Raw genomic sequence first — 20,336 nt, 5'->3', positions numbered from 1 at the left:
GGAAAAATGAGGAGCTGATACCAAGGGCTCAAGTACAAAGAAAATGTCTTGAAAATGATGGTGGCAACAAATGTACAAATGTACTTGACACAATGGATGGATGGGTGGATTATGATAAGAGGTGTATGAGCCCCCACTAAAATGATTTTTTTAAAAGAAAGAAACTCATACAGCCAACATCACATTCAAGAAGGAAAAACTATAAATATTTTCCCTGAAAACAGGGACCAGACAAGGATGCTCCCTATCACCACACTAAATCAACATTCTACTAGAAGTCTTAGTTAGAAACATCAGACAACAAAAAGAACTAGGGAATACAATCAGCAAAGAAGCGACACTCCATTTGCAAATGATATGATCCTATATATCCCAAGTGCTTCAATACTGAAGCATAGGTGTAGGTTTTGTTAGGTAAGCAGGACCTGGGATATGGAACCCTGGAAGTAAAGGTGACTGGACTATTGTATTATAATAGGTCCTTCTCTCTAGTTAACAGAGAGATATTCATCTGCTCTGTGTCAGATTCCCTGTTAAGACTTTTGACTATCTGTATGTTCTTTCTTTTCTCTTTGTGGGGAGTACTATTCTATGCAAGATAGGCAGGATAGGCAATCTTACAGAGACAGCAACTGGATCAACGGTTCCTGGGGGGTATGGGAAGGGAGGAGGTGGGTGATGAGCCAATAATGATGGGTACAGGAGAACAGTGAAGGTTCTAATATTGATGGGGAAGAGGGTGTACCTTTTCTCGTCATATTTGATCAATTGAATTGTATCTGAGTGGAATTACTGAGAGGTGAATGACAGATAGACATGACAGTGGAGGGGAAAAGAAAAAGAGGAAAGAAGTAAAAAAGATATATGTATACATGTAAGTATATAAATATAGGTATTTTTGTATATGCATTTATATGCAAATACAAAAGGAAAGCAGATGGACTCTGGGCTTAAATCTTACAGCAGTATGAAGTTTGTTCTAATTATGTGGCACTGTATTATACTCACCTTCCTGACAGGAGTGCTGAAGACAAAATGGATGCATAAGCCAATGTGGTGAAGAAAGCTACTGATAGTGACAAGCTACTGAAAAATATAGCATCTGAGATCTGAAAGGCTTATAGTTAAATAAGCTGCCATATAACAGGGAAGAAGCACACATGGAAGAAGCATACCAGGCTATGTGATCAGGAGGTGTCATTAGGAAAAGGTATCAGAAGTTCAAAAACAAGTAACCAAATCAATGGGAAGGAGCAAGAATGTAGTGGATACCCAAAACCCATGTGTAAGATAATTGGACAGCCCCTCTCAGAAGGGCCATCCAGAAGGGATGATAAATCCAGAGTGCAGTGTGGCACTGATGAAACACATAACTATACTCTAGTTCTTTAATATTTCCTTCCCATACTATTATGGTTTTTGTTTTGCTTCATTAATGTTAGATTTGTGTATTTTCATTTGTATATTTAAGATCATTTGATACATGAAAGCCAAAATAGATAACCCTTCAGAAATAATAACAGGGGTAATAATGGTTCCCTGAGGACGCGGCAATGGGTTGGGGTGGGAGGTGAGGGACAGAATAGAGAACTGATAGCATTGATGACTGCATAACCCCACACAAGGGGAGCGAGTAACAGAATTGTATGTGAATGGATATATTGGATAGTGTAAGATATGGCTAAATGATAGATAGATAGACAGACAGACAGACAGACAGAGATAAAGGGTACCTGGGGAGTAGGTTGGAGAAAGGAGGGGATAAAGGGGAATTGATATCAAGAAGTTTAAGAAGAAAGAAAATTTTCTAAACTGATTGCGGTAGCAATTGTACAATACTGCTTGATTCGATTTAACTATGGAATGTTATGATATCCATAAGAGCTCCCAATAAAATGATTAAAAACAAGCCTCCAGGAATTGATAGAATACTCATTGAAATGTTTCACTCACTTGTTTATACCAAGAAATTTGGAACTATTTGGCCAACTGACTGGAAGAGATCCGTATTTGTGCTCAAGACCCAACAGAATGCTCAACTTTAGAATAATATCATTAATATCTCACACAAGTAAAATTTTGCTTAAGATCATTCAACAATGATTGCAGCAGTACATTGACAGAGAAATGCCAGAGGGTCAGGACAGATTCAGAAGAGGGTGTGGAACCATGGATATCATTGCTAATGTCAGACGGGTCTGCAGTTAAAACAGAGAATACTATAAAGATGTTTACTTGTGTTTCTTTGACTATGCAAAGACATTCGACTAGATGAACCATAATAAACTGTGGATAACCTTGAGAAGAATGGGAATCCCAGAACACTTACATTTCATTATGCTCATAAGGAACTTGCACCTGGATCAAGAGGAAGTTGTGTGAATAGAACAAAGGAAAACCACATGGTTTAAAATCAGGTAAGGTGTGCAACAAGGTTGCATCCTCTCACCATACATGTTCATTCTGTATGCTGAGCAAATCATCGGAGAAATGGGATTATATGAAGAAGAATGTGGCATCAGGATGGGAGGAAGGCTTATTTACAACATGCAACATGTTATACGACATAACCTTGCTTGTTGAGTGTGAAGGAACTGAAGTAGCTGCTGAAAAAGTAAATGATTGTAGCCTTCAGTACGGATTATAACTCAATGTAAGGAAGACCAAAATCCTCACAACTGGGCCAATAGGTAACATCATGAGAAATGAAGAAAAAAATGAAGTTGTCAAGGATTTTGTCTTACTTGAATCCACAATCAGTGCTCATGGAAGTAGCAATCAAGAAATCAAAAGACATGTTGCATTAGGTAAAACTGCTGCACAAGACCTCTATAGAGTACTGAAAAGCAAGGATGATAGTTTGAGAAGTAAGGCACACATCTGATTCAAGCCACAGTACTCTCCATTGCAACATATGCATGTGAAAGTTAAGACATTGAAAAAGTAAGATCATAGAAGAACCGATGCATTTGAATTACGGTGCTGGAGAAGAATATTGCATGTACCGTGAACTGCTAAAAGGACAAACCAGTATGTCTTGGAAGAAGTAAGGCCAGAGTGCCCCTTAGAGGTAAGGATGTGAAAGCTTCATCTTACATAAGGAGGACCAGTCCCGGAAGAAAGACATCAAGTTTGGTAAAGAAGAAGGACATCATGTTTGGTAAAGTGGAAGGGCAGCAAAAAAGAGGTAGGCGCTCAACGAGATGGACTGACACAGTGGCTGCAACAATGGGCTGAGGCATAGGAACAACTGTGTGCAGGGCACAGGACCATGCAGTGTTTCATTCATCGCACTTAGGGTCTCTATGGGTCAGAGCCAATTCAATGGCACCTAAAAACAACTAACAACAACCAAAGAAAGGTCACCCAAGAGAATGCTCAAATTAGAAAACAATACCATTACCATCAAATGCAAATAAAATTTTGCTAGAGATCATCCAGCAATGGTTGCAGCAACAGATTGACAGAGAACCGTCAAAGATTCAGACCAGATTCAAGAGAGAATGTGCAACAAGGATTATCACTGCTGTTGTCAGATGGATCTTGACTGAAAGCAAAGAATACCAGAAAGATGTTTACTTCAGTTTTATTGCCTATGCTCAGGCAATTGACTGTGTGGACAAGACGGACTGACACGGTGATGGCCAATAATGGGCTCAGGCACAGTGACACTTGTGGGGATGACACGGTGTTACTAGTTCTGTTGTTCACTAGTTCAGTGTTTAGTTCTGTTGTGCATAGTAGGGTCAGGATGGGGTGGAAGAGACTCTTTGGCACCTAACAACAACTTACAATACCAAAGGAGTCTTCGTGATGCTGCGAAGTAGATGTTGGGCTGGTAACCACAAGCCTGGCGAATCAAACCCACCCGTCACTCTACAGGAGAAAGATGAAACCATCTGCTCCTGTAAACCCCTCATATTGGGTCACTGAGTAAGAATTACCTGCAAGGCAGGCACTAGACTTGGGCTTTCTATATAACGTCAGTCAAAACTAATGCAAAGCCATGCTGCCTTTGTAGTATTCACAATGGTCCCCCTATATTCACATAGAATAACTTCAGAATAAACATTTTGCTCAAATTTCAAGGGGTTCTTATTTTTAATAAATAAAATACATATAACAATTAAAAATAAACTGAATTTCTTATTAAGGATTCTGGACCTTATTTAGATAACTGAGTTTCAAAAACAATAATACAGGAAAAATTATTAGTAATGCAGAACTAATAATACAACAAAATGAATTAGTCTTTATAACACATCGTAATATTTTTAACTTACCTCTGTTTCTGTACAATGGGAATATTCCAATTTGCCTGCAATAAAAATACAAAAAGTTACTTCTATCAAAGAGAAAAATTAATAGCATCTTACTTTGAGCTTAAGGACTTTTTTCCAGTCCAGAAAAAAAAAATTAACTGTAAAACAAGCCTAACCCAAACTGCAAAAACACTGATGTCAGCCCCCACCCTGATCCCACCCCTAGCCCATGCTTCTCTTTTCTATTTAGAAAACGGAAAGGAAAAACCCATTATCTCATGCTTTAATGAAAATGGCATGATTAATAAAAAGACTGAATTCAAATACAAGCCATCTCTTGGCTGTAGGTGGCGATGGGCCAAATATTCAGCAGTTACTTTTTAATGTTAACAGGATCCTCATGAATGAATCAAATGGATAGCAGTGGTTTGGTTTTTTGAGTTTGAGTAACTATTAAATTCTTGGCCACCGCAGAAACCTGCATTCACTAACTTAGAAAAGTATTTAAAGTTTCTGTGAAATCTCAGTCTCTGAAAGTGGGTCTGTTTCAACTCCACTTCATACACGGCCGGCTCCTGATCGGTAATTTGCACATATTACTCTGGGTGTTCCTTCATTACAGCTATAAAAGAAAGCTAAGCAATATTTTGCCTATACTTATTTTCCATTTTTCTTTTAATAGACATTCTAGTACCTGTGAAATGGTAACTTAATATGGTTTTTGTTTGCATCGACCTAATAATTAATAATGTTTAACATTTTTTCATGTGCTTTTTTGCCACCTTTAAATCTTCTTTGGAGAAATATGCTTGGAGGGAAAGGCCCAAGAGACTTCAAGGTATTTTAAAAGGAAAACAATATTATAAAATCATTTTTATTTTTACTTTAGTTAATTTGTATATATGCATATTAAGTATACAGTGAACCCTCGCCACTTCGCGCTTCGACTTCCGCGACTTCACTCTATCGCGGTTTTTGCGTAACAGCGCATGCTGTCATTACTGCCACTGATTGGCTCATACTGTACACGCTTGATGCCATAATATAATAAATAATAAATGATCATTGTAACGTCCAATATGTTTTACTGTATTTTCCCTTTTTCGTTTAATAAATTGGGTAATACGAGTGTAATGGTGACTAAAGGGTGTTTTTTCATGTCCTTTATGCTCTAACTATGAAAATATTTGCTTTACAAATAAGGAAACCTACTTCGTGGAATTTCATTTATCACGGTAGGGTCTAGAACCGATTAACTGCGATAAACAAGGGTTCACTGTACAGGAGCCCTGGTGGTGTAATGGTTACACACTAGGCTGCAATCTGTATGGCTGGCAGTTCGAAACCACCAGCAACTCTGCAGGAGAAAGACTGGGCTTTCCACTCCCCTAAACAGTTACAGTCTCAGTGGGTTGCGATGAGTCAGCATTTAATTACTGTCAGTAAGTAGATTACATATATGTGTGTTTTGGATCTTATTACAATTAAACATGTTCTTCCCATCTTTCCATATTTTTTTTAAATGAGACTATTTAGATGTAAATCTCTAAGCAAGACCTCTTAGAATATTTAGTCACTTGAGCACTTTTCATTTGCACAGATTCCTTTCATAGCTGTAATGAAGGAACACCCAGAGTAATAATATGTACAAATTACCGCTCAGGAGCCGGCCGTGTATGAAGTGGAATTGAAACAGACCCACTCTCAGACACTGAGATTTCACAAAAGCTCTAGATACTTTTCTTAAATTAGTGAATGCAAATTTCTGTGGTGACCAAGGATTTAATGGTTACGCAAAACCCCAAATCGAAATCAAACTATTGCAGCGGCTATGGAAACGTTTGGAGATTCTTCAAAACAGTAAACAAAGAATTACCATTTTACTCAGTAAGTCCACTCCTAAGCATATGCTCAATAGAATTGAGAACAGGAACTCAAACACATGTGTATACCAATGTTCACTGAAGTACTATTCACAATAACCAAAATATGAAAATAACCCAATGCCTATAAATACATGACTGGATAAATGTGATATATATACATAATGGAATACTATTTAGCTATAAGAGAAATGAAATTTTGATACATATTATTAAGAACACTATGCTGAGTGAAATATGTCAGACACAAAAGGACAAATAGTGTAAGATCGCATCTACAGAAAAAGTCAAGAAAAGGCAAGTGTCTGGAAATCAAAGTACATTAGTGGTTACAATCAGGGATCGTGACTTATGAATACTGCATTTTGAATTCACGGTGATATAAAAATCACATTGAGGATAAGGTTGCATATACATATATATACACACATACATATGTAGATGTATACATGTTTGACAAAAGATATTTCTATATTATGTATTTATTGTTGTTGTTTTAGGTACCATCAAGTTGGCTCCACTCATAGCAACCCTAAGTATATTGAATGAAATGCTCAGTAGCATAGTGGGCTACAAATTGAGCTGCTAACCACAACGTCAAGAGTTTGAACCCACCAGTCACTCTGTGGGTGAACATGAGGCTGTCTTCTTCCATACATATTTCAAGTCTCAGAAACCCAAAGGGGTAGTTCTATCCTGTTCTATAGGGTCACTATGAGTCAGAGTTGACATGACGGCAATGAGTGCATTTGGTTTATGGGATGTAGTCAAATAATATGGCCCTTCTAGCCATAATTCCTTATGTGATGTATTATAATTCTAGACTCTATGCCTGTAGCTATAATCCCATTTTAAAGGGCATTCTCTATTATATTATTTATCAGGACTGGGGTGGAATTAAGACCTAACTTTAGTAGAGGGTGTGAACCAAGACACGCACTGTGTTTCCTTGGGTACATCACTAGACTCTACCAGAAGGTGTAACACCATACTTCGTTTTCCTTGGGAGTATGGTCGGCTAAAAGACAAAAACCATGCATCCATCAAAGTCATTCCTCTGTGTATAAGACCCATCAAACCCAGAAAGAGAAGGCATAGGACTATTGGATGAGCATGTCCAAGATCTCAGTCTGAAGGGGCAGAGGCTATCAGATCAGATGCCCCAGAGGCTGTGGGGCATAACAAGAACAGCAGCACTGAGACTACCAAATTGTGAAGTCGAGCCACAGGCTGGCCTCCTGGCCCATGATGGCAAAGGCCACGGGACCATGTAACAAAGACTTGGCTGCTGGCTGAAGAGAGGTGGTGCTGTGAACCAATAACTATATCCTTACTGTTTGTTGATCCTGACTCGGTAACCTATTAACTTCCCTAGTAAACCCCAACTTCCCTTAAATGTGAGCATTGTCTGTGAGTTATATGTGGCCATTGCAACAAATTATTGAACCTAGCATAAAAGTAGAGTGCCATGCGAGGAATGGTTGGTGTCCAAGTAGGGTAAAGAAAGATGGAGGGTAAAGGCATGTCTGACCCCTGCCACGTGGCAATTGGGAAGCCATAGAAGGCCAGATATGGCCAGTAACCTCCATGCCATTTACTGCCTTTGGTAAAAGTATCCATGGGTATAATCAAGAAAATCAAAGTTGCAAGAAGAAGGAACTAATTAATGTACCACATAAACTCCAAACCCTTAAAGTACCTGCCCTCTCTCTCCCAGGATCAACCTTAAGCCTCTAAGGTGGCACTCCTTAGAACAATTGATCATATGAAATGAAAAGGCTGTATTTAGCCAGGAATAATGTGACAGGGTTAGTTTCTCTGCCAACTCGTTATATCTATGGAAAAATAGTCTGAGTGGGTTGGGTTGTAGCCTGATGATACCTTCCTGGAGGTCTGGGCCCTTGAGGAAGCTACGAAGCAAATGTATTGAGGGGCATTCTCGCTCTCTTTGTCCTTTTGGTGTGGATTTTGTCATCCACCACAGCTGCGGCTGCTCGCAACTGCAACTGCTCACCACACTGCCGCGAGCACAGCTGCTACCACTGCCTAGGTTTGCATTTCTGCTTCCTGTTCCTTAGCTTCTTCTCCTTTCAATCATCAACCTTGCCTTTTGGATCCTGCTCCTTTTAGCCATCAACCAAATTGGTTGGGAAGGGTTTTCAACTCATTATCTGATCCACGGAAGTAAGCTGAACTGGTTAGCTCTTTTCAGTTCCGTGAATCACAATTTTTATATAAACCAGTTTCCTGACATAACCATCTCTTTATATACATATATAAGTGTCTTGGTTTTTTTCCTCTAGAAAACCCAGTCTACAACTGGTACTGGGAGTAGTTCTAGAGGGGGGAAAAATGGTAAAGAAGAACTTGCTAAATTCTCAAATCTGATTAGAACTAAGGGTACCGAGAATGCTGCTTCTGCTAGTACAGATAAATCTGCCACTATTAGTAAGGAGGCATTGAGTTTATAACCAAAGTGTCACCACCAACTGATGAAGTATTGTAAGGAGCAAAGCTCTAAGTGATCATGTTTGATATTTTTCAGCAGTTTAGTCAAGATGAAAAGTAAAGGAAAGTTGGGCGGTTGGTCCTTACAACAGTAGTCAAGGAAAGAGTGCACCTGAGAACTGCACAAGCGTGACTCAAGTGCCACACGAAAGATCTCACAGCTTCCACTCATGCCACAAAAGAAAGATTTCACTCTTGTAGTAACAGAGCTAACACTGCCAAAAACTACATCGTCTTATCATACAAATAGTTAAATTATAATGGCAGCTAAATTTTCAACCTAGAATGGTGTCTGAAAAGAAAGAGGACCCAGAAACATGGGGTGGAGACAAACAGGCTGATAATCATAAAGATAAGGATATTGAGCCCCTATTTTGCATTGAGCCACCCCAGTCAATAGCTCCTCCCACCTGAAGATATTAATTCACTAACAGTAAAAAAAAAAACACAATTCAGGAGACTAGTCCAATAGTACATGTTGAGATGCCACACATGGCTACATCTGAAGTGGTTTGGGGCAGATGCCTTACAAAATATTGCTAAAAGCCCCCAGGAAATTCTCTCACCACCCATGTTTCTTCTAAAGCTAACACTAGAATCGAGTCTCGGAGTATTATTAAAGTGAAGTACTGATGAGAACCTGGGAAAAAGTACGTTATACTTATAAATAACTGCTGCCGTTTTCTCACATCCTCAGACAGAAACCTGGAGAATATGCGTGTAAATGGTTACTAAGTGTGTTGTGCTAGCTTGTCGAGAGAAATAAAATCAGTGATACTCTTATTTGTAAAAGAAAGAAGTTCATATCAAAAAGTAATTTTATATCAAGAAGGCAGCCCAGCCCAGTCCAACTCAAGTCCACGTATTGTTGCTAGCTAGCCGAAGCCATCTTCAGATTCATCTAGTTGCAAAAAGAATGATAGTGGCTTTTCAAAAACTTAACCAGGTGGTGACTCCAATTTCAACTGTTCACTTCACAGTGGGTCACTCAATCACCATGAAGCCAGAGCTGTTCAGCACTAACTAGGTGTCTGACCCAGAGTCATAAAGTAGATGAGCAAGCAGCACTCCATCTAAATTGGATTAGGGATAGATGAGATCGAACTAGAGCAGCACTGAAGGTACAAGCAAATTTAATGAAGAAGTGGTCCAAATGCCTAGAGTCTCCACTCCTGTCACAGTACCTACCATCTTTCTCTAACCCGGCAACTAGGGTCTCATGGCGAGTTCTTTATGATAAGATGTGCCATGAACACATGCTTAATTTACAGATAGTATGCACTATTTGCAAATCCTACTTGAAGGTGGAAAGCAGCAGGACTACAGCCCCTTTCCCCCCCCCCCCCGAAAGACAGTGGTGAAAGGAAATCCTCCCAATAGGCAGAACACCTGGTAGTATCATTTGCTTCGAAGAATAAATGGCTTGATGTGAGACTGTTCAAAGATTCTTAAGTGATGGCCAACAGTTTGGTTGGATGGTCAGGGATTTGGAACCACTCCTAGGTACTGCTTCCAATTGCTCAAATGATCTCTGCCTTGCAGTCTTGATCTCTCCTAGGATAGAGTTTATAACTCCTACTATTCCCCACTCCCACCCTCCACCCTTTCTTTCTTTTTCCTCCCCTTCTTTAAAACAAAGTCTTGTACTATTTTATAATACCTTTTAAATCAGTACTATTCCTTCTGTCGGTCTTTTTTAAAAAAAACAAACATTTTGTTTGACTTCGATAATCATCAAGGTAGCAACAGCACTATCTCCCAGTTAGCACCTCATTTAGACCACACTAGACTATCCAAAATTAAGAGTATTTTAGTGGTTACACATTGAGCTACAATCCTCATGGTCAGCAGTTCAAAACCACCAGTAGCTCCTAGTGGAAAAGACTAGGCTTTCTACTCCCATAACCAGTTATAGTCTTGGAAACCCACAGGGGGCCACTATGAGTCATCAATGACTCAATCACAGGGGGTTTGGTCTCTTAGAGACCACACTAGAACATTGAGAACAATAGCTTGCTCCCTGGGACTGATCAGTCCCCAACCCCTCGTGCCTGAACTATCCCAACAAAAGGTACCCTCTCACACCCTTTTCAGAGACACATCTCTTGGAAGTTGTAAGCCCACCCATTCCATATCCACTCAGCCCAGGACCACTGTGAGAAAGCTCCCCATAACGTGCCATTACACTGGACCCCCTCACCTTCAGGCCACTAAAAAACATAAACATTCCAGCCATACTAAGTACCCTGCCAGCAGGATTCACCCGTCCACAGGCACTGATCATAACTGCTGAGTTGACCTTGCACCCTTTGTACTTCCAGTACAGGTCCTGAGCCCACCTAGGCTTCCCACCCTTCTTCAGGACATACACCTTTCTCTCACACGTGAGCTACAATATTGCTGGGCAGAGTTTAGAACCCAAACAAACACGAATAGCTCTTCCTTTTCTTGCTTTCTTTTTTCTCATCTTTAATCCTAATCTTTCTTTTTATTCAAAACAAAAGCTTATCCTACTCTTAAAATTCATTTGCAATCAGTATTAGCCATCCTTTCATCCTTTTAAAATAAGTATTTTTTTCTTTTCTTTTTTAATAATATATTAGCCCTACCTGACCCTTTTCCCCCTCCATCCTCTATTACTATCCCTTCCACTTCTTTTTTCTCATTCAACTTTTCTCAAAAAAGAAATTTAAGCTTTTTTTTTGTTGTTGTTGAAATTTTAGCTTTATTTGCTGATTTGCAGAGAATAGGAAGGTTTTTTTTTTCTTGCCAGTAATAATGGAAGCTTTGCCATGTTCATGTTTATGAGCCCAAGCTGACCTGCCATATTTTTGGTCTTTTTTAAAAATCATTTTATTGGGGGCTCATCCAACTCTTATCACAATCCATACACACATCAATTGTGTAAAGCACATTCGTTGCCCTCATCATTCTCAAACATTTGTTCTCCACTTAAGCCCCCGGCATTAGGTCCTCATTTTCCCCCTCCCTCCTGCTCTCACCTCCCTCATGAACCCTCAATAATTTAGAAGTTATTATTTTGTCGCATCCTATACTATCCAACATCTCCCTTCACCCACTTTTCTGTTGTCCATCCCCCAGGGAGGAGTTTATATGTAGATCCTTATAATCAGTTCCTCCTTTCCACCCCACCCTCCCAGCATCACCGCTCTCACCACTGGTCCTGAAGGGATCATCTGTCCTGGATTCCCTGTGTTTCCAGCTACTATCTATACCAGTGACATCCTCTGGTCTAGCCAGATTTGTAAGGTAGAATTGGGATCATGATAGTGAGGGGGTGGGAGAAAGGAAGCATTTAGGAACTAGAGAAAGGTTGTATGTTTCATCGTTGCCACCCTGTACCCTGACTGGCTCGTCTTCTCCCCGTGACCCTTCTGTAAGGGGATGTCCAGTTGTCTACAGATGGGCTTTGGGTCCCCAAGCCACACTCCCCATCATTCACAATGATAGGATTTTTTGTTCTTTGATGATTCCTTCGACACCTCGTGATCACACAGGCTGGTGGGCTTCATCCATGTGGGCTTTATTGTTCTCAGCTAGATGGCCGTTTGTTTACCTTCAAGCCTTTAAGACCCCAGACGCTATATCTTTTGATAGACGGGCACCATCAGCTTTCTTCACATTTGCTTATGCACCCATTTGTCTTCAGCGATGGAATCAGGGAAGTGAGCACACAGTGATACGATGTTTTGTTCTCTGATGGCTGATAAGTGGCCCTGTCAGCACCTCGTGCTCACACAGGCTGGTCATTCCTCCCATTCTCTTATCCTCCCCTAGGCCTACTCTGTCTGCCCCCAACACTTGTTCTTAACTGTTCATTATTCTTCCTCTATGCCACTGAAAAGATTTAACTACCCTTACACAACACACCCTCCCAGCCACCCCTAACAGTTACACCAAGGTCAATGAAACCATAAAAAACTAAGGGTACACACAAGAAGAAAGGAAAGGAGAAAGGGAAGAAGGGGAAGGGAAGGAAAGGAAAGAAAGAGGCACAAATAAGTGAGGAACACCTAGACCTAAAATTAGTGGCTGCAGTTAACAAGCTATGGAATTACCAGAAAAAGAATTCACCAGTATGATGATTATACATTGCACTATAAAGGAGGGCAATGAGAGAAATAAAGTAAGAACAGAAAAGTTAGAAACCTCACTATACATCTTACAAGAAACAAGTCAAAAACTACAACAGCAAATTTACACAACTATAAAACAGAGAAAAATTTTTTAAAAAATAACAGAGAAACAGAATTAAAGAGATGAAATCCTAAATTAGTGAAATTAGTGAGCTTGAAGACACATCTTTTGATTCTAATCTGAGAGAAAAACAAGAAACAAAGAACGGAAAGAAGACTGAAGAAAGCCCAAGAACAATATGGGACACAATCAAGAATAACCTATGAATTATAGGGATGCCAGAAGTGGATAAAACAAAAAAAATCCAGAAAGAATCATCGAGGAACTCCCGAAGGAAAATTTTCCTCACTGCATATCAGATGAAAAGGAAACTGAGAGAACGCCAATTAGAAGGGATGTGAAAAGAAACACCACAAAATATTGCAGCCAAAAGCTCCTACATTAAAGACCAGGAAAACCTCCAAGAACAGCCAGAGAGGAAAAACAGTCGCATTCAAACCAAAAAGCAAAACTCACAGCCATCGAATCAAGTAAGATTCACAGAGACCTTATATGACAGGATAGAACTCCCACTGTGGGTTTCCAAGAGTGTAACTCTTTACTGGAGGAGAAAGCCTCCTCTTTCTCCAAGTACATTCAAAAGGACAATTGGAATAAACTCAGGTTTTTCAGCAGAAACTATGTAGGCAAGAAGACCATGGGACATCATATCTAAAATCTTAAACCAACAACCAAAATTATAACTCAAATATGAGAAAGAAACAAAAGTACTCCCAAAGAAGGATATACTAAAGGAATTTTCAAAAACAAGACTACCACTACAAAAAAATACTAAATGGAGTACTATGGACGAAAATCAACAATGGCAGCACACAAACCTGAGACAAATATAAAAGACAAGTCCTCCCCAAAACCAACACACTTAAAGTAAAATGCAAAACAACACAGAAATACCAGAAAAATAAAGAAACAAATCATACCACACACACACATACACACTGACACATACCTAGTCACACTAACATACACAAACACTAATCAAAATGAGAGCAACAAATCCATCCATATCAAAAGGCTCACTGAAAGTGAACAAGCTAAATGCACCTGTAAAAAGACAGAGTAGCAGACTAGATAAGAAAACAAGACCCATCTATATTTTGCTTATTATATGAAACACACCTCAGATACAAATACAAAAACAGACTAAAAATCAAAGGCTGGACAAAAAGAGTATGAAGTGAATGGTAACCCACCTCTTTCCCCTAAAAGAAGCAAGTGTGGCAATATTAATTTCTGAAAAAAATATATTTCAAGACAAATAACATAACAAGAGAAAAGAATGATCACCTCATAATCATTAAGAGTAAAAGCACGAGAAGACATAGCCATAATAAACATGTGCACCCAATGAAATACCTCAAAATATATTAATCAAATCCTCACAGAATTAAAGAGAGAAATAAACAACTGGACAATAATAATGGGAAACATGCCACCCTCAAGGAAAGACAGATCAACAGGAAAAAAAAATAAGGACACAAAAGAGCAAAACAATATAATCAACTCAAACTTCTAGACATAGACAGAACATAGTATACATTATTCTACAAATACTCTAAAAAATAAACCAACATGGTAGGCCACAAAGCAAACGTTAAGAAATTTTTTTTAATCGAGATAAACTGCAATCCGTTTTCTTAGATCGCAATGCTATAAAACTAGAAACCAACAATAGAATGAACAGAAACATAGAGACAAACACATGGAGATTGGACAACATACTACCTAAGAAACTAACTGCATAATGAATCAAATAAGGGATGAAAACTTTAAAATTCCTTGGAAAAATTAGAATGGTTAAACAACATACCAAAATCTTTGGCATACAGCAAAAAATAATTATCAGAGGACAATTTAAAGCAATCAATGCACACATGAAAAAAGGATTGAAAATCAACACCGTAACACAGTACCGTTAACACTAGAAAAAGCGCAACAAACCCTCTAACAGAAGAAAGCATAAAGATTAGAAACAAACTGAAAATGGAAAGTAACAGAAAATCAACAAGTTAATTTTTTGAAAGAACTAAAATTAACAGACCACTGGTAAACTTAACAAAGGAAAAGAAAGAAAATATGCAACTACCTACAGCAGATGAAAAGTGCAACATCACAAGAAACCCAAATGAAAAAATGGACAAAACATTTAGTTAAAAAATGGAAAAATATCTAGAAATACATCGTCAATGCAAATAAACTCACAGACAGATGTAGAAAACTTCAACACGGGGGCTTAAGTGGAGAAGAAATGTTTTCAGAATGATGAGGGCAATGAATGTACAAATGCACTTTACACAATTGATGTGTGTATGGATTGTGATAAGAGTTGTATGAACCCCTAATAAAATTTTTTTAAAAAAAGAAAGAAAACTTCAACAAACCCATAAAAAAGAAAATATAGAGAAAGTTCAGAAACTTCCAACCAAGAAAAGCCCAGGGCCAGATGCCTTCACAGGGAAATTCTGCCAAGTATGTGAAGAGCTTTCATTAATTCACATGGACTATTCCAGAATATAGAAAAGGGCAACAAACTCCCAAACTCATTCAATTAATCAAGCACAACTCAGATACCAAAACCAGGCAAAGACCCCAAAAAGACAGAAAACACACCTAATATCCCTTATGAACATACCCTGTTTCCCTGAAAATAAGACAGTGTCTTATATTAATTTTAGCTCCCAAAGATGCGCTAGGTCTTATTTTCGGGGGCTCTTACTTTTCCATGAAGACGAATACGGTACACATTTATTGTTTATTGCTTTCTTGTTTTATTAAAAGAGACCTAGCCATTTCTGTCTGCTCCGGCCGCACTGAGGCCAACAGTGAGCTGCGCAGCCGCGTTTGCCGTAATGGTACAGAGTTACGGTAGCTTCGGGGGACCTTATTTTCGGGAAGGTCTTATTTTCAGGGGGATTCCTTATATTTCAGCAAGAGGCAAAACTGTAAGTAGGTCTTATTTTCGGGGGATGTCTTACTTTCAGGGAAACACGGTAGATGCAAAAATCCTCAACAAAATTCTGGCCACTAGAATCTAACAACATAGCAAAATTAACTCATCGTTAGCAAGTGAGACTTGTACCACAAATGCAAGAAGAGGTCAACATTCGAAAAACAATATCATCCACCACATAAGCAAGGCAAAGAACAAGAATGTGAGTATTTAAATATACGCAGAAAAGGCAATTGTCAACATCCAACACCCATTTAGAATAAAATCATTCAACAAAATAGGAATAGAAGGGAAATTCCTCAACATTAGGCCATATATGAAAAACCAACAGCTAGCGCCATGCTTTAACATATTAAAAAATGGGAACATTTTTCCTGATAATGGGAACCAGACAAGGATACAAAATTAACAGACAGAAATCAATGGATTCCTGTGTAACCGTGAAGAGAGCTAAAAAAATTACATTAAGAAAACTATTTTTCACTATTTTACTTTGTCTCTCAATCTGCCCTTTGAAATTTTCTATAAAAACCTTTGACTTCATCATTTCTTCCATGTGCCTTCGCTACTCTATGATTAAGAGCAAGTTTCAGTCTCTTCTAACACCCAGTTCTGATATTTTCTTTCTTTCCTGTCTTTTTAATGACCTTTTGCGTTCTTCAGGAATGATACTATTGATGTCTTCCCACAGCTCAGCGGTCTTTTATCATTAGTGTTCAATGAGTTTAGAAATATGTTCTTGAGATGTTCTTGAAATTCAGGTCGGACACACTCCAGGTCAAATTTTGGCTCTCAAATGGATTTTTTCATTTTCTTCAGCCTCAACCTGAATTTACGTATGAAGAATTCATTATCTGTTCCACAGGTAGCCCCTGGCTTGGTTTTAGCTCCTGATATTGAGCTTTTCCATTAACGCTTCCATTAACAATTAACAGATGCAATCGATATGATTTCTGTATAGTCCATCTGGGGAAGACCAATCGCCAATAATTTTCAATGCATCTTGAACGCATGTTTGATCAATTTCAGACTGAAGATGTCAGATTTCTTCAAGTTCTTAATCACTAGCTTTTGTAATTGATGCATAAAATTGAGTAATAGCTGCATTAATTGGATTTTTCTGAATGTGGATAGATATAATCCTACCACAGACAGCATTGTACTTCAGAACAGATCTTGAGAAGTCCCCCAGAAACACTTATTTTACTTGCTGTCTTAACAGGTTCATCAATCCTGGATTTCACATACTGGAAAACATTTTAAAAGTATATGAAAAATTCAAGAGGGGTACCCCCAATGACCAAATACATCTGAGATATATCCCAATATGAACAAACAAAACAGTACAGAAAATGCTGAAAGTCAGGTCAGGCCCAACGTGCATCAGAGAGAGGATAAACTGACAAGATTTTAACCATTCAAGTCAGGTTTATCATTTTTATCTTCTTTAGTCATCTCCCCAATGCACTCCGTTTGGTAACCAATTTCTTCTCATTCCTCTATTATTATCGACAGAGGGAAATCAACAGGGCCTTATTTCCTACGCAGATTTCACAAATATATCTTGGTCTCCCACTATCATCCATATCCTTCTGCAAAGGAGAATCTCACAGCTTAGGCTCTGATACAATTTCCACCTGCAGCTTCAGATTATAGGGTTTACAATCCTTCAGTACTTCAGTACTTCATATATTTCGTATTGGTGTATTTCTCCCATGTGGAATCAGTTGACACGTCAATTAGATGGCTGCTTATTTCAAAACAAGCCTTTAAGACCCCAGAGGCTATTTTATCTGATAACCAGGGCACAATCTAATTTCTCCACCGCACTTTGTTAAAGCACCCATATCTTCTGTGTTCCCTTCCTGAGGGCGAGAATCAAGCAGGGCCATTGATATAAGAAGTAACTGCCCTTAAATTGGAGCTAGGATTGAGTGCAAGCCCAAAACCTATTCCTTGATCTGTTTTGGTGGTTTTTTTATCTGCTTTTGACTCCCTTCAAAACTTCCTGGTAATCTGTAGTAGAAAATCTTATTGATCGTCAACCTGGGACATAAAGATCTTCCATTAATATTATCATTGATTATCCCCTGGTACTAATTTTTTAAAGCACTGTTGAGAGAGGGAAATTGGGCCAATGTAGGTGTGGTAGTTACATAATCTTGGGTCAATTTGTGGATATTAGGAGTGAATGGGTGGAGTTTAGCCTTTCAATCAGGTCTAAGGTAATATCCACCAGGATGATTCTGGGAACTCCCTCTTTTATCTCCTGGGAGGAGGGACCACACACTCTCTCTCTGCTTTACATTCCAGTTGACAAGCCACATGGAGTTATGCAGATGGCAACCAGAGCCCTGGAGCTGGAGGAGCTATGTGGAAACCCCACGCCAACGCTGAGATGCTTCCACCGCCACTGAATTCACAAGAATTTCCACCCACTGGCCTGTGATCTTCCTGCATTTGGTATCATTGCATGTGTTGCACAAGTCTGGACAGGAATTTATAGACTGGTATCAGACATAGACTAATATCACTTAGGAACTTGAGCTGGACTGGGCTGGGATGTTTTCTTAAAATAAAATTACTCCTTGATATAAAGCTCTCTTACACACACACACACACACACACACACACACACACACACACACACTGTCCCTGGATTTGATTCTCTAATTAACCTAGACTAACATAGTAGGCTAACTCCATATCACAATACCTGAATTATTCACCTGTACAGAATCAGTCTTTTCATGGCTAGATGCTATTTATACAAATAATGGGAGTTGGCTGTCAGTGAAATTTAGAATACTATTCACTCAGAATGTCAGTCTCAAGTTTACCAGAATAGTATATATCTTAATACAGAATATAGGATGGTGATACAGTAAGTCAATGATTGTCTACCTACCTGCAGTTCAATACTCTTGGTATTGCTTCTGCTTCTCAAACACCATGAATTTTTCGTCTTAAATTCTCAGATTACACGTGTGTTTAAGATAAAGTCCAGTTCACCTAGTGGAGTTTCCACATTGGTTCTCACTGATGCAGCTGTCAGAGCACATTGTGCGCTTTTGAAGATCCAAGAGTCAATGTTCCAGTGTTCTACGGCATTTAGCCTAGGTCCCAAGGATGTGCCCCAAAATTTGGGCCAACGTGGCTTATTTGGTGCATATTACAAGAGACTATCCTGACTTAGGGTCCTTAGACGTATTTTCAGTCATTCCCCCACCCTACCCCACTTGGAGATCGATCGGTCTTCCCACTTTTCCCAACAAACAGCCATGCATTTGTGCTCCCCCAGACATGTCCACTCCCTATCCCCTCTCCTGACTTGACTTTCCCATCAGTATCCTTCAGCCCTCTGATAAGGATGTCTACCTGTACCAGCGACCTCATCATAACTTTGCATGGCCACCACTAAGTAGTCAACATCCCCTCCCCTTCCCTTAACAATCTGATTCCAGTTGACATGACGAGCCATCCTCCAAAGTGACTTTCAAGATACATACCTAATTAGGATTTTGTATGGTTCACTGACACCAGTCAGACTCTCTACCAGGCTATCCGGCCACCCTGGCCAGCAGAATGGATGCCCTGCAGCCTGAGCTTGCGCCTGTCCTGTTGCTTCTTCCTACAGCAGTGGGCTCAGGATCTGTCCTTTCATGACTGACTCTCTTCACTCAGCATAATGTTTTTCAGATCCCTCAATGTCCTAAGTTTTTTTATGGTTTCATCATATGTACCTGAGTTTTGGGGTTTTTTTATCCAATCTTCTACTCTTGGGAATTTAGGCTGTTTCCAACTTCTTGCTATTGTGAACTGTACTGCACTGAACATGGGGGAGCATACATCTGTTCACCATCTGTTTCTTATTTCTCTTTAGGGTATGTGCCCAGTAATGGTATTGCTGGAATATATGGTGCTTCTTTTGCCATCTGTTTAAGGAATCACTTTCCACAGTGGTTGTGGAAATCACTATATCATTTTCCAGGGTGGTTATCCATATTTACAAGTCCACCAGGAGTTTATAAGAGTTCCAATCTCTTGGATTTCCTCCAATCACCTTACACCCGCGATAACCTAATTCAAAAAATTAGAGAACATATCATTTGTGAGTTATATTCCAATAAAACTATTTTGAAAAACAAATGTTGTAGAGCAGGCTAAGATACCTGAAACTCTAATACATTATTGATGGGCTTGCAAATATGTACAACCACTGTGGAAAGTAATATGGCACTACCGAAAATAACTAGAAATATCATATGATCCAGCCATATTTTTGGTGGGCATGTGCCCTAAAGAAACGAGACAAAACACAAACAGGAGTATGGTCCCACATGTTCTCTGCAGCACAGTTCAGAAAACAAGAAGCTGGAAACAGTCCAAATAACCATTAGTAGAAAAATGGATAAAGAAACTATGGTACATACACACAATGGAAAACTGTGTGCCTAAAAACAACGATGAGATCATGAAACATCTCATGACATGGATGGACCCGGAAACTTATGC

General features: G+C 39.1%; 1 protein-coding gene across 1 annotated transcript in view; it reads right to left on the bottom strand.

Moving 5' to 3' along the window:
- The window catches only part of SPIRE1 (spire type actin nucleation factor 1), a 173,840-nt gene extending 154,538 nt beyond the window's left edge, over positions 1-19,302 (bottom strand). The window contains exons 1-2 of the mRNA XM_045289059.1: positions 19,200-19,302; positions 4,284-4,318 (exon numbers count right to left, since the gene is read on the bottom strand). Coding sequence (XP_045144994.1) covers positions 4,284-4,318; positions 19,200-19,302 — 138 coding nt within the window. The remainder of the gene's footprint in view (positions 1-4,283; positions 4,319-19,199) is intronic.
- Positions 19,303-20,336: the final 1,034 nt, after the last annotated feature.

The sequence above is a fragment of the Echinops telfairi genome, unplaced genomic scaffold (assembly GCF_000313985.2).
Source record: "Echinops telfairi isolate 266 unplaced genomic scaffold, ASM31398v2 ScPeMD7_24;HRSCAF=84, whole genome shotgun sequence".
NCBI classification, from domain to species: Eukaryota; Metazoa; Chordata; class Mammalia; order Afrosoricida; family Tenrecidae; genus Echinops; species Echinops telfairi.
This window is presented reverse-complemented; position numbering and strand designations above follow the sequence as displayed.